The sequence below is a fragment of the Drosophila melanogaster genome, chromosome 3L, assembly GCF_000001215.4.
Source record: "Drosophila melanogaster chromosome 3L".
Classification (NCBI taxonomy): domain Eukaryota; kingdom Metazoa; phylum Arthropoda; class Insecta; order Diptera; family Drosophilidae; genus Drosophila; species Drosophila melanogaster.
In genome coordinates, this window is record NT_037436.4 from 22,766,271 (window position 1) to 22,781,424 (window position 15,154).

The window sequence follows — 15,154 nt, forward strand, 5'->3', positions numbered from 1 at the left end:
ACACCATCAATCCTGTTCACTCCGTTTAACTCCAAGGACCTAAAAAGTCGAATCAAGTTATACCTCAAAGAAAGGAAACTCTCCGAATGGGCACTCTTCATGCACAGGTACCAGTCTATCAATCCGAATTGCATCATGTTCAAGCCACCAACGAACGTACATAAACGGGAATGCGCGACCTTTATCCGTCTACGCATCGGGCACACCCAATCCACACATCAACACTTACTGACGAGATCGGCGCGACCAACATGCCAACTATGCGGGGACGAGCTCACCGTTGACCATATTCTCAACGCCTGCAGTCAATTGCACTCAATTAGATCTCACTTATTTGGTACACATAGTCTCTCGAATTGTTTAAGTATCCCATCCTGTGAAAATATCTCAAAAATTTACAAATTTGTCCAAAAAGCTAAGTTTATTATATAAAGCAATTAACCCATAAGTCTCGAGTCGAAGGCCCCCGTAGCTAGTACTCATTAAATTTAATTAGGTTTAGTATTGTATACTATATTTAATTTTGTTAAATAAAATAAATAAAAATATTTGCAATTGACCAGCACTTATAAGGGTACCCCAAAGCGTTCAATTGTCAGAATTCAGAGCATTTGACGATGTAAAAAATGTCAGAGGTTGTGACGAAATGCTTTTACTTTTAAATAGCGATTGGCAAGACATTGACTTTTTTGACTAGTTTGCTAATTGTTTCAATGTACATTGGGTATCTGTACAGGATTCTCCTACTCTGGAATGGAACCCCAGATTTCATCAGTCGTGCTAATGAGGCATGTGAATGCAGATACACTATCTTAGAAATAGAAGGAAAATTCACCATGGTGGCTGCCGAATCAGCAGCTCTAAAGTAACTTAGTTACGTTCGTTACTTGATATGTACCTACCTGGTTTCCCCCCTTAACTAGAGTACCTCCCACCTCAGATTGCCTCAATCGAACGAACATCAATATTGATTTCGGTTCAGCCGGGCGGGGCTTTTGTTTAAATACGCCTGTTAGGAGCTTTGCCTTAAATCAACACTTTTCCCAACGCGATGCGAAACTCCTCGCCCGTGATCCCTCCCCCTTCTGGCATATTACTTTTTGCGGCTTTTCCGCCTTTCTCCCCTAATGGTGGTCTTGGCGACTGCTTGGAACCAGTAAGATTCTGGGAGGCACTTAACGGCTTTCGTTGGTTTGGATGAATGGCGTTGTCGAGACGTGGGAACGAACTTTATGGAGTTGCAAACTTGTTCCAGATGATGTAAGTGGCTCGAAATTACAGTTTACAGGGGCCGTTCTTCCGCTTACCTCATTCAGAACGGAGAAAAATTAATTTTTCAACTTCGTTTCTAGGTGCACTTCGTTGACCTGGATCTTCAATTTAGTACTTGCTCTTATATTATGCCACTCATTGAGCAGCGTGATTATCTATAGAATTTATTTAGTCCGCCTCGACTTGGATTTATTTAATTACGATTGTGTGCTCTCTCCTAGTTCATTTTAAGTCCAAAGCGAACTATTGAAACTGTCGAAAGATAATTATTCTGATTGCACTTTTTATCAAAAGATATTTTTTCCAACTAATTAGACAGACTCCGGTCGATAAATTTGGTATACGTGGACTTTTGCAATTACATTTAAGTTAATTTAGTTTTTTCCGTCGCGGATTATTTATTGACCATCAGCCACGTTGTGTGCACTAAGCGTGTCCGCTCGTGGCGCTTGACGCAATTAAAAGTAAATAAGTATTTGTGTTCTGCAATTGCACACGTAATTAATATTTAATAAAAGATCTGGCTGAACTATACAACAAAAAAATACAAACATCTAGATTTCACTCTTTAGTTAGAAATTAGCTCGTGTATCCGAAAGTCGGCAGACTACAAAAGTATTAAACACTTATTATTATTATTATTATTATTATTATTATATTATCTATAGCCACAAAACCAAACCTATCAAATAGTTGTGGTGGTTTTTAGTGTGTGTTAGCTCTGAATAGGATTAAATATAGTGTGCACAAAATCATTTGTTTCATGTTTTTTTGTTGTTGATTTTACTAATTGTAAAATGAAACTCAATGGACCATCCAAGTCCCGCCTGCAAAAGTGCACAATTGATTGAAACGACGGAAATGAAATTATTTGCGAAAAAAAACAACATAAGAGACCACTACATTCGATTCCCACGACTATAAGACCTTTCCGAAGTCTATGTAGGTTTTTTCAAACTTATGGACGAAGACAGAACGTTATGTCGAGTTCCTTATCTAGGGAACAATTTCAAAATCCCAAATTCAAAAGAATATTTTTCTGTAGTTGCAATGGTCCTCTTCAACTAAGCTAGCATAGAACAAAGGTAGGCACCCGTCGTTTTGAAGATTGTGGCCTTTTAAAGTGCATATATTATCATTTAGTACGTGGTCACAAAAGGGATGTCCGATTCGCATCCCATATGCATGTAGAACGAATGTTGCAAAAACGGCAGTTCGCCGGCCTTATAGCCACTCAATTTTATGTAAATTATCAGCGCATGCTTTGCATAAATTTAACTTGCGAATGTCAGTTAAAAGGCGGAAGAAAATTTACAATTTCATCATATTTGCTATATCCGATTTTTACAATATTAAATGTTTGCATTTTATGCAGTATTTCGCTGTTATTAAACACTGAGTTCGCTCAGCTTGGAGCTCCTCTAGTGAAAAGTTGCAGTTTATTGCAAAAACGGGGCGTATACTTTACGTAAAGTGAGATGCAACCAAGTTATTGTTTACCCAAACATGTTTAAAAACTAAAAGTTTTCTCGAACTTTTCGGAACGTTCTATTGTCTGTGGATGAACTTGAATGTAGTTTAATTAATTAGATTTTCTGTTTGAGTATTTACTACTGGCAGTTTTCGTCGATACTTGTCAGTTCCGTTTTTAGGGAAAGTTCCTTGCACCATTGCCTCATTAAGGCCCTAGTATTGGAAAAAGTGCAATTACTCATTTGATGGCTTTGCGCTGATTATCACGCAGGACGACAAGGAGCTGCTGGCTTTCCTGCGGCGCAGATGTGTCACCAGATGCTATACATTCTGGGATAGAGCAAACTACTCCACCTAGAAGAAAATTAATTTCAGGGCGACCACTCCCGAGGCAGTTCGTGTTGCTTGAAAGCGTGGAACCAATGAAGCCAACAACAGACAACACCGAGTGCACACGCACCGAGAGATTGCAACTATATCTCCGTTCGCATCTCCATTTTTTCCCCGTCTTGCTTTGTTTTCAGCGCTGTGATAGTCCTGTGAAATGTCCTTCCCCGGAGACGCATTCTGAAAAAGTTGAAGAAAAAGGGTTGAGAATCGTCGTGGCTACCTTGCAAGTACAATCAGTTGTTTCCAATGATAGCTATGACCATTTTAAGTGGTATGCGCATAGTCGCATATCTAACCTGCAAAGAAATTGTTTAATTGGGGGAATACATAGTTTTTACTTAATGCGTACGGTACGGTATATGGTATACACATATAACATATATGTAGCTACGATGCCTGATTTTCTGGAGAGCTAGGAAAACAGTTTTTGCAGTGTTTTTGATTGCATTATTTTAACGCATGGGCGGGGCGAAACTCTCGAAGTTGTGTGTTTCGGTTGGTGGAGTGGGTGTCACCTCCTATTTGCATGCGACGCCTGCCCTTGTCACTGTGAACCGTCGTCTGTGCACTCCGAGAATGCGACTCCGGGACAAGATGGGGGATCCCCCTTTTCGTAGTTCCTGCTAACTGCTAACTCATCCTGCTCGTCTGCCTTTTTTATCTCGTTCCGGCTCTCAATTGTCAAAGTGGGGAGTTCTCCCCAAGCTGTCATTCTGCTGCAGGCGTGGCAAACTACTGTAATGGTCCTGCCACCCCATTCGCCTCCGCGAAGGAGCTTCTGTAGGATTTTTTTGTTGTTCTGTTGTTACTTTCGGTGAAACGCAGATATTCGAGAGAGGAAAACCATGCGTGTTGCAAATATTTGTGTCATTCAAGATTTATTCTTTCCCATAACGTATAAACGTATCCCAATTTGCATTAGCTGCAACGCGCTGCTGAAATACATGCAAATTCTAAGATAAGATCCAGTTCAATCTATTTCTGCTGCCACTGTATGTCGCAATGTATTGAACCTTGTGGTCGCATCAAATTCTAGGGCACTTTCTGCCCAAAGTAATGTAACCCAATGAGACGAGAAGGAGTGCTTCGAGTTATAACAAATGAATGGGGCTTCTTAAGCTCACTGTGCAACCTAAAAGGTGCAGATGCAGAAGAAGAACAGCCCTCTTACTTTGGAGTCCCAACTTTATGCCTTCCCTACCACTTGCCTTCCTTCCTTCGCTTTTAATAGGATTTCTGTTTCGGGGCCAAAAGTGACAGCCTGCATATTTTTAAGGGTTCCATTAAGGAGATTCCATGCTCGCTACGAATAAGCCATCCGCATGGGTGGCAGCGATGTTGGCAGCGTCGTTACCTAGATTGGATTGCAAATCAAATTCTCCGCATTTGTTTGTCTTGGCTCGAATCGGCTCGGCTCGCCGGACTGAGACTGAGATTGATTCGACTGAGCCAAGTTTAAGTTTGCCGACATTAACCGCTGGGCTGCACCAAATGATGCATAAAATGTTGGGGCGCCGCCGCAGGACCTTCGACGTAAACAATGTTCCCGGTCGAAGCCATTAGGCTAAGCCGCTTACAAGCCATAAACCATGTGGCCGAGACGGCAGTAGTAGGCCACTCCACACTAAGGTCGTGCGGTCGGTTCACTGTATGCATTAGAGCGGCCCTCAACTTGCTCCAACTTTTAATGGCCTGTGCCGGAGTCACATGTGATAAATTCGCGAGTGGAATCGATTCGATGCGTTACTTCAAGTCATTAAACGAAACTCAACCTCTCATCGTGCGTTCGATCAAGTTTTCATATCTTTGGCACTATCTTTATGGCACTTCGCATTTGCATTTGCACTGGCATCTTTAACGAGACTATTTGCTCATCATTAGCGGCCAAGGTGGCGCCTCCCATCCGAATATTGAATGGCGAATAAAATTTCAGTACTCGAACTTTTGATCATCTCCCCATAGAAACTCCCTTCTTCCCGCCACTTAGCTTGACATTTCTGGGCACTCCGCATTTTTCCGTTCGCATCCACATCCGGCGAGCTCGTTAGAATCCTCGTCCTCTGCGGGAGCTCGTTTTTCCATGAGGCATTTGCTATGCAAACTAACCAGTGACCCAAGACCTCCAGCACGGAGGGCAAGAATAATGGTCGCACTTGCTACCCATTTTTTACGTACGGGGAGTCCTACTCCCGACCGTTAAGTAACGCACAGCTTGGGACCTCCGCTTCGCGTTACGTGGCTTGGCAACGCCCCCAACTGCATCCACTGCTTCTCATCGTCGTCGTAGTCGTCTGGCCAGCTGAGCTATTGGATTGCGATGATGAATGCGTCTCGTCTAGTGGTCAGTTTTTGAGTCAATCTGTAAAACTTATAACTGAAAGTATTGTGTATCTGCGTAGCCACGTCTGGGAATGGGACGACCCATTTGATATCTGACAACAATTTATTGAGGAATAATTGCCTGCAAAGTTCTGTGAAATAGCTATATGTCATGCCACGGACTTGAAGAGAATAGTATTGCCTCAAAGCACAGAGTTAAAGTTTGGAGCGCTTGATTGAAATAGTATGCGTGCCAATTTTCTATAAATGAGGAATGTTCTCAACACAGAGTCTCCAGGAAATGAAATCCTTGATGGCCCTTTAAATACACTTTTTTAATGGATTTTTCTTTAGCCCAAAACTTCCCTTGGTCGTGAATCTCAATACAGTGCGACGCCAATAGCTAGCTGTACTGAGGAAGTCCACAAAATTCTAGTGCCGCGAATGCGGGTATCGATTAGAATTGTAATGTATGGTATTTAACCGTAACTAACAGGTAATTGGTTCTAGGAAGTTGGTGCAATCATCGAGTGAGCTTCAAACCTCTCAAAAAGCTATGTCCCTTCCCTGGTGAGCAGCTTGTGTCCTTCCAGGCAGGCAACGTAAATTAATAGCGACTGCCAACTGGCCCAGAAAACGCAGTAATACTCTAGAGGTTTCTTGTCGACGGCCCTGTGGTCGGCTGTCATCGCACCATCATTAGTCAACCGTTGCTTTCGCCCATAGCGGCGAAAAAAGGTCATCAAGTTATCTGAAAAACTCGCTGCCTCTGCTGCAGCAAGCAAAAGAGCTACATAAAAATATTCGAACTTGTACGATACGATATAAGTTTGAAAAAATGACAGCATACTTGGATGTAAGAGATTAAACGAAATGTACGCATTCCAGGCATTCCAGGCATTATCCCAATTTTTAAAGAGATGTGAGTAATGAACGTCTTAACTTTATATTTCCAAAAATACTCATTTAAATATTGAAAATGGCTTGCATAATCAGAATCATTGCTGGAATCACCTAATCGTCCTCGCCTATAACTGCTTATGCAATGCCGAGTAAGTCAAGCGTAGCGGAGGCCTCTGGAAATGCGACGCGAATGTTCGTTGTACATTATACATTGCACATTGTAAGGGTGCTAATGGGCGAGCGATCAGGAAATTTCACATGCTGCCGCGTAGACATTTGCATATGAAAATAGTCGGCGTGGCGGCGACACAATGACCAGACTTTCCCAAAAAAAGCGATCGCTGCAGATAGCGCATCCATGTAATTGAGTAATTAGCAGTGGCGAAACAATTGTAAGCGAAACCGCCAATAAGTGCAGGTCACCCGAGTGAGATCATCCCATTAATCCCACTAGCATCATATTTGAAGTGCATTCTTATATTATCAATTTGATCAATTATATTGCAATAGGTGCGGAACGCAAAGAGGAAAATATTTATTTCCGTATCGTTATCTGCATTAACAGCCGTCCATGTCCTTTTAGTTTTTATTCAAATAATATTATTTTAAAATAATGAAGCAGAGCAGTTCTGTAAAATAACATTCAAAAATAGAAACATTAAGAGATGTGATAATCATGTTAGAATGTTTCTCATTTGGTAGTGTTTTCGTTCAAATCGCAGACTCCAATCTAAACTTGACCCACACCCACACACAGCATAGGTGAATCCAGCAATAACAATAACAGGGAATGGATTCTAATTGGAGATCAGCTGCATCGAGGCTGCTCTCGCGACTTTGGGCTTGCGTCGCAACAGCACACACAGTGCTGTTAGTGGCGCCCTCCCGCTCTCGCATTCGCACGCTTCTCAGTCTGTACACGTCGCTCGATCGCATTCGTCATTTTTGCTGCGTTGCGCGTGTCTACCGACAAGAAAACGGGGAGCATATAAGTGAAATAAGGCGATATCTTTTTTTGTGAATCAAAACAGTCTGTGCTCCATGTGACACATTTAATTAAGCCTTCCGCGCCCCCCTGCAAGCTGTCGCGTGAGTCGAAAGAAACGGTGCTGCATGCGCCCACTGTTAGTAGTGTTGCGTCCCTCTCCCGCACTCTCGGGAACTGTTTGTGCCGCTGTTGTTGTTGTAACGTGATTGTCGCCTGTTTTTCCTATTCTGCTGCCGTCTCTCACCTGTCCACATCTCCGTTGTTGTCATTGTTGCCGTTGTCGCTCCCACCCACTCAATTCCACCGCACCCCGATCCTCCCATCTCCCGGTTCGCAATTCAATCAATTCATTTTGCTAACAACCTGCCCCGATAACTGCTTGTTTAGTCGTGTTTCGAACTTCCGACGCAGCAATCAGAAGTTACTCCGTGCGATCCCACATCTCGTTCCCGTGTTCCGGAGAAAGTGTCTAGCGCAATAGCATTTCTGTAGTGCAATAGCATCTCTTCTTGGCCGGTGGCAGTCAGTCACATGTGTACATACATACGTATGCAGCGCATAGTCTGGACCACGTTATCGATTTTCTAACGGGCTGAAGAAACTAGCCCGCAACTCTTCAGAATTCTTCGTCAGGCGGCGTCGGACATTCCAAGAGTCTCTCCGGCAGTTCTGCTGAATGAATTCCCGTCTTCTTTCAATGCCACTTGCAGTGAAAACTGGTTAAGACGTAGTTTAACAAGAAGAACGCTATTAATGGTCGGTGTTTCAGAAATCTTAGTGAACGAATGGTATTTTTTAATCTCAAATTAATTAGTTAACATCTACATGTGCATATTAGTTATTTGACATTTATTTTCTTAACCTTCTCTTTGCAACGAAAATTTATGTATTGAGACCATTTTACTCTTTACGAGTATCCACTGTGTAATTATTATTCGCCTGGAGCTGAGTTGGCTCCATAGCAAAACTTACATACATACATATGTATGCGTTTGTATGCTCAGCCTTTTGACGTCTTTTAGAGTTCTTTCCAAAAATCAAATAAAGCGAAGAGGGCCACCGAGTGCTGTCAATGACCCACGTCGCTTGACTGCGATTTTCGATTTAATATTTCCTTATCAGATTCGCCGACCGAACGCTTTTCAGCCGCTTGAGAGTACTAAAAACAGGCAGCGATTGCTGACAATGAGAACTGCCACTAGGTGTCGCGGAACTGGGCGATCTCCACGGCTGTAGTCCCGGAACCATTCGTTTCACAAAGCTCCACCGACGATCTAAGCTCACGTATCATGTGCGGAGGGGTATTTGTGGCAGGCAAACTTTAGTATTCATGATTCCACCTCGTTCGTGACCGAGCAGGTAGAACACGCTCCCACCTGGCCCAGAATCGATTGGCGTGCATCCCGAATGCGGAGTGGCGAGAGGGTCGGAAGGTATCTACTCCCGCGCTAATAATAAGAATTCGTCCCATCGCCGCCGCTTTCTCTGTTCCACCAAAATGATAGTCATCAATGCCTCTGACGTAAGTGGTCCCCACTAACTTGTATATGTACCTATTTCCATTTGTGAGCACATATGTTTGGGTTGGAGGTGGCGGTTTTTTTTAGGTATATGTTCATCGGTCCTTTGGCGTATGTCTGTACTGTCTAGTATCTGTCTAATGTCTAGTACTTATGACTTCGAGATCCTCTTCTTCCAGAAGCCGTGAAAGATGCTTAGAGCTAGGCGCACTATAAGTATTTTCATTGAGGAACAGGTACAGAGGCTTTTAAGTATTATAAGTCTCCCATTTAAAAGTGTAAAGGCTGCTGCAGCTTGAAACGGGGAATTCAAACAGTCGTAGTTGAAGTTCTGTTTAAAACTTTGCATTGCTAATCTAACCCGATTTGTTTAAGTTTATAGCCCGAGCCCTGGGTGCAAATTAGCTAAGTGTGGCTTTTGTAATGCTTATCCCCCTTCCACCACGTGAGGTCTATCCGGTTTCCTGGGCAGGTACTGCTAGTACTAAGCGATTAACTGGCTTAGATATACGGCTAACGCGGGAGCTACTAACTATTGACTTTTGACGGTATTCAACCATTTCCCATTAGATTTTTGGGCACCAAATGTTTGATCGCGAAAGCTTCTCATCTAATATGCCAATCACGTTTCGCAACTATTTTTCATAGTTTTTTTTTTTTAAACCAGTGCTGCTTTTAAGTTCCACTTCACAAATTTAACTTTCAAAAAGCATGAAGTCTTAGCGAGGTGTGGTATTCCGTATCCGAATACACATCCAAAATAAAAAACTGGAGGGACAATGAAAAGGAAAGAAGATAGTTTCGGAAAACGTGTATATAGCCTTGCAGAATTTATATACTAAAGAAACGGTTTGCATGCAGGAGAGGATTCTGATCAAAATGAACTTCTTTTCTATTATTTATAATAATTTTTCCGGCTGTTCTATGTTGTATCTGAATGCAAAGCTTTAATTAATGAAATACTAGTTTGCTTCTACGCCCTGACGGACAAACAGATGGACAGGACTAAAACGACTATGATGTTGACACTGATCAAGCATATAGATACTTTAGATGGTCGCAAATATCTCCTTTACTGTGTTGCAAAATAAATATACCATTTTCTAGAATATAGTAAGAAATGGCAGGGAAAATTAAAAGATTTATGGATAATGTTCATACGGATGGATAGACATACGGAAATAGCCAGATCAACTATTGATCCTGATCAAGAATTTATGTGCCTTATATGGTCAGAAACGCTGTTTTATACATTGCTAAGGGGAAAATTATCAGTTTTTTATTTAAATGATGCACAAGCTGTGTAAAAATAGCAAAACACATTCTATTTTGGATGTAGCTTATATAGGTCAACACAAAAACGCTACTTCTACCACTTCTTAAACCTCTTTTGCGGGAAAAAAGCTATAAGTAGATTTATTTGGTTAAGGGGTTATTATGCATTGCATGCATTACTATGAATTATTTTTTAAAGTTATCAAGGAACAAAAGCAGTTTCTATTACTCGGACTAACTATTCTTAAACTATCTTAATTATCTATGTTAACGCTATTTTGAAAAAGTTCCATATGAGTGAACTTTAGATGGTGTATTTATAATCGCATTAAAAAAAATTTCGTCACAGAACTTGATATCAAATTTTAGTATGTTGAAGATGCGATTGCCTCTAGTTTTTTCCTCGTTGGGCGGTGCTTTTTTATGGAAGTTTGATGGATGGTTTAATAATGTTTCAAAATTGATATTAAGATTTAAAAAAATTCTGATGTCAAACGAACTTACATGTATAGTTGTGATAACAGCATGTTGTTGGCTACTGATTTTCATGACAAAAATAAATAGAAATTGCTATAATTCGCTGCCCAAAATTGGTGGTCGAAAGTGGGTCCTTTCACGTTGGGAGTTTCTTTTAAATTAAGCAATTACATTTTAAATATTTTTTTGTTAAGTATTTAATAGTCCTATTTTCTTTCCGCAGACGGGCCTTACCCTCACACCTGAAATGCTGTTGTCCACCTCGGAATCATCGACCCACAGTGCCTCCGAGGTCGCCGGACGACTGCAGGTCGACGTGCGTACCGGCCTCAAATGGACAGAGGCCAAGTATCGTGCCAAGATCATCGGGCATAACGAGCTGCTGCTCGTGGCGGAGGATCCGACATGGAAAAAGTACATTGAGCAGTTTAGGAACCCGCTAATTCTGCTGCTTCTTGGTTCTGCTCTGGTGTCCGTAATCATGAAGCAGTTTGACGACGCCGTGAGCATAACCATTGCCATCCTAATTGTGGTCACGGTGGCCTTTATCCAGGAGTACCGCTCCGAGAAGAGTCTGGAGGAGCTTAAGAAGCTGGTGCCCCCTGAATGCCACTGCCTGCGGGAAGGTCGTCTAGACACATTCCTGGCACGCGAACTGGTTCCCGGGGACATAGTGCACCTCAACGTGGGCGACCGGGTGCCGGCCGACGTGCGTCTTTTCGAAGCTGTGGACCTATCTATCGACGAGAGCAGTTTTACCGGCGAAACAGAGCCGGCGCGCAAAATTACTGATGTTTTGCTTAACAATACGAACGTAAAGGACCACAGCAACATGAAGAACATTGCCTTCATGGGCACTCTGGTGCGATGTGGCAACGGGAAGGGCATAGTTGTCAGCACTGGGGAGCGCAGTGAGTTCGGTGAGGTCTTCAAAATGATGCAGGCAGAGGAGGCTCCGAAGACGCCACTGCAGAAGTCGATGGACATTCTAGGCGCTCAGTTGAGCTTCTACTCCTTCCTGATTATCGGTGTCATCATGCTGCTGGGCTGGCTACAAGGTAAGCCGCTTTCGGAAATGTTCAATATCAGCGTTTCACTGGCCGTTGCGGCCATCCCCGAGGGCCTTCCTATCGTGGTAACTGTGACTCTAGCGCTTGGCGTAATGCGGATGGCTAAACGAAATTCAATCGTTAAAAAGCTGCCTACTGTTGAGACTTTGGGCTGCGTTAACGTTATCTGCTCTGATAAGACCGGAACTTTGACCAAGAACGAGATGACGGCCACGATCATCATCACTTCCGACGGATACATGGCGGACGTTACCGGTGCCGGTTACAATGATCAGGGTGAAATCCACATACGGCATTGCAACAACGTGGAGATGGCTAAGACCAATATTACAAACCTCCTTGAAATCGGGGCGGTCTGCAATAACGCTTACATACAAAATGGCACCCTCCTAGGACAACCCACTGAAGGAGCCCTTGTGGCGGTAGCCATGAAGAACGGAATGTACGCCACAGCTGAGAACTACGTTCGCATCCAGGAGTATCCCTTCAGCTCGGAGCAGAAGATGATGGCTGTAAAGTGCATCCACAAGTACAACAACAACAAGGAAGAGATTTTCTTCGCCAAGGGGGCTCTAGAGACCCTGTTACCGCAGTGCACCAAGTATCAGTTTGGTACCCAGACGGTACCACTTACCAAGCAGAACGAGGCAGAGTTCCTAGCCGAGGCGTACGAGATCGGGCGCAAGGGCCTTCGCGTGTTGGCCCTGGCAAAGGGCCGGTCCATGCAAGATCTGATCTACTGCGGCCTAGTCGGCATCACTGACCCACCAAGGCCCCTTGTTCGAGAGTCTATTGAAATGTTGATGCAGAGCGGAGTGCGTGTTAAAATGGTGACTGGAGATGCCCAGGAAACGGCCTTGGCCATTGGTAAGTAATTAAGATCTTTCGTTAGATAGGTTTTTTAAATTTGTGCTCTCATTTAGTCGCATTTAATAAATTTGTATGCGGGATAAATTATATAAGTTCAAGTCAAAAGCAGATTTTTGCTCGCAAAAATTCTTGTTTATATCTATTGTCTTGAGCTAGGCGAAACTTTATTTTGTAAACAAACATGTCCTAGGCTCTCAACATTCCCCTAACAAACCAATTTTGTATTTGATGAGAATTCGCACATAATCGAGGATACGGGAGTGTATGAGGACCTCTGCTCAAGGGAGTGTGGTCTACTTCATTGTAAACTGAATTAATTGAATATGAGCCGGTGGCTAGACACGCCAGCTTTTTGCCTGAAGAAGTTTTTTTTTGGGATATTTTCCTTAAATCATTTACATAAGTGTGAGTTAATTTCTGAAGGTATGCACCCAAAGCTCTAGTTGAAACATCGTAAGTCATCTCGTAAGGTATTGGGTAATTTACAAAATATTTTTCCTGCCCGAAAAGCTCACAAATACACAGCTAGTTTGCCAAATTGCAAAAGCTAGCGCGTACAGAGCACAAAAGAAACCGTCAAAATGGAAAAGCTAAAAAGAAAACCAACCCTAGGTAGCTGTTCTATTGGGGTTCCTTGGCAAAAAGGGGCGTTCCATATCAAATAGCTTGCAAAACAGAAAATAATAGGAGAGAGCATCGACGTCGTCGTCAGCAGTCAGAAATAATTAACTGTGGACCTCATCTCCGCATTCCCCTGAACTTATCACAGACCCAGCATCGTCTGCATCCTAGCCATCATATGCGCATCTGCGGCGGGCAGGACTTTGTCCCTGTCTCTTACATTTTTGTTTTTGATATATTGAAGCTTGATTGAAGCTTCAATATTGAATCACTTCCATTGCTTTGCCATTTACTTTTCTTGTCTGTTTCTGTCCCCTGTCATCGTGCAAGCTGTGTTGTTTAGTAACTAAATGGAACATGTTTTTTTACTTTTCACAATCTATTCAGATATAGCTCAGAAACGGTTTTAGTCTGACTTTATATATGACTTTTAAAAAGGACTGTGGTTTTTAAGAAATCCTTGGAGCTGGAATATTATCCACACCATTGTCCAATTAGAGCCTTCAGAAACCAATAATCACGTATAAATATATTGTATAATATACAATATAATGTATGTACGTATAAATCTATTTTAAAATCAAACAAAGCCAAATTATGTTTGGTACCCTTCATATACATCGATTTGCTCGCTAACCGTTACTCGTAGATTAAGAGGTATACTAGATTGGTTGAAAAGTATGTAACAGGTAGAAGAAAGCGTTTCCGACCATATAAAGTATATATATTCTTGATTACGATTAAAAGCCGAGTCGATCTGGCTATGACCGTTTGTCCGTATGAACGTCGAGATCTCAGGAAAAATAAGAGCTAGAAGATGAAGCATACAGATTTAAGAGATAAAGATGCAGCGCAAATTTGTTAACCCATGCTACCACGCCCACTCTAATGTTCTAAAACCGCCCAAAACTGCCACGCCCACATTTTTAACCATTTTTCGATATTTTTTCATAATTTTATTAGTCTTGTAAATTTCTATCAATTAGCCAAACAAATTTTTGCCACGTCCACTCTAACCGCCCAAAACTACCACGCCCACACTTTTGCAAAATGTTTTCATATTATTAATTTTTTCTCATTTTATTCCCCAATATCTATCGATATCCCAGAAAAATGATGAAATTTCGCGTTCGCATTCACACTAGCTGGGTAACGGGTATCTAATAGTCGAGGAACTCAACTATAGCATTATGCATTGCATTATACATTTTCATGAATGCAGACCATTCATTTCATTTATTCATTTTGAATCTTATTTTCCTTTAAAACAAGGTAAAACATATTTGTAATCGTGTGTATGCTCGCATTAATCAGTCTAAATTTCCATAGCATTGCAAACTTCCTCGCAATTAGCGAAGTGCGTTTGAAAGTGCAGTATGGACTCAGGGAAATAACCCTGCATGTTGATTGCGTGTTTTTTTCACCCAGTACTTATAATGGCCATTTTCATGGAAACACAGTCTGCAAGCAGCCGAATGAAGTCGTCACGTATAAAAACTCGCTGAACAATTTGGAGTGATTTGGAGAATTTGCTCCTCCAGCTTCCAAAAACTATACATATGTGGAAGTAAAAATGCAAACGACTCTGACAAAGAAAACTTCGTACTGTTTCGTGAGCCATACGATGGCTTAAGCTACCAAATATGGGCTAGTGTATTTACTCGGGAGTGCATGCTTGTTTTATCAAAATATTGGACACAATTTCGCTTTGATTTTGGCTCCAACTCTACTCCGAACCCCTTTTCATCCCAATGCCGTGAGAAGTTTTCTTGTGGATGGCTGTTAAAGGGTGAACAAAAAGCTTGTTGCACAATTTTATGCGCTTGAAATTTTCATAAACTTTGCAGCAACTTTTGCATCCGGTTGCACCCACGATTCTGTCAATCGCGGTTGCGGTTATGCTGCGCTTTTTGTATCAACATTCTTAATGCTTGCACTCTCTATCTATAGTTAGTATTTTATGCTATTCACAACCT

The 15,154-nt window shown here is 42.1% G+C and overlaps 1 protein-coding gene across 8 annotated transcripts in view, besides 2 other annotated features; it reads left to right on the forward strand.

The window, feature by feature from the left end:
* Positions 1-544: part of a mobile genetic element that runs on past the window's edge.
* The window catches only part of SPoCk (Secretory Pathway Calcium atpase), a gene marked incomplete at its 5' end in the record, with an annotated part of 38,188 nt that overhangs the window by 16,827 nt on the left and 6,207 nt on the right, over positions 1-15,154 (forward strand). For 3 of the 8 annotated variants that reach the window (NM_168961.5, NM_001275291.1, NM_001104196.3), the window contains one exon: positions 10,841-12,554. In NM_168961.5, the coding sequence (NP_730742.1) occupies positions 10,841-12,554 (1,714 nt within the window). Of the gene's footprint in view, positions 1-7,265; positions 7,447-7,766; positions 8,134-8,467; positions 8,868-9,044; positions 9,102-10,840; positions 12,555-15,154 lie in introns of those variants that run through there. The other 5 variants (NM_001370004.1, NM_168963.4, NM_001259958.2 and 2 more) reach the window with 4 other exon arrangements.
* Positions 13,839-14,368: a mobile genetic element.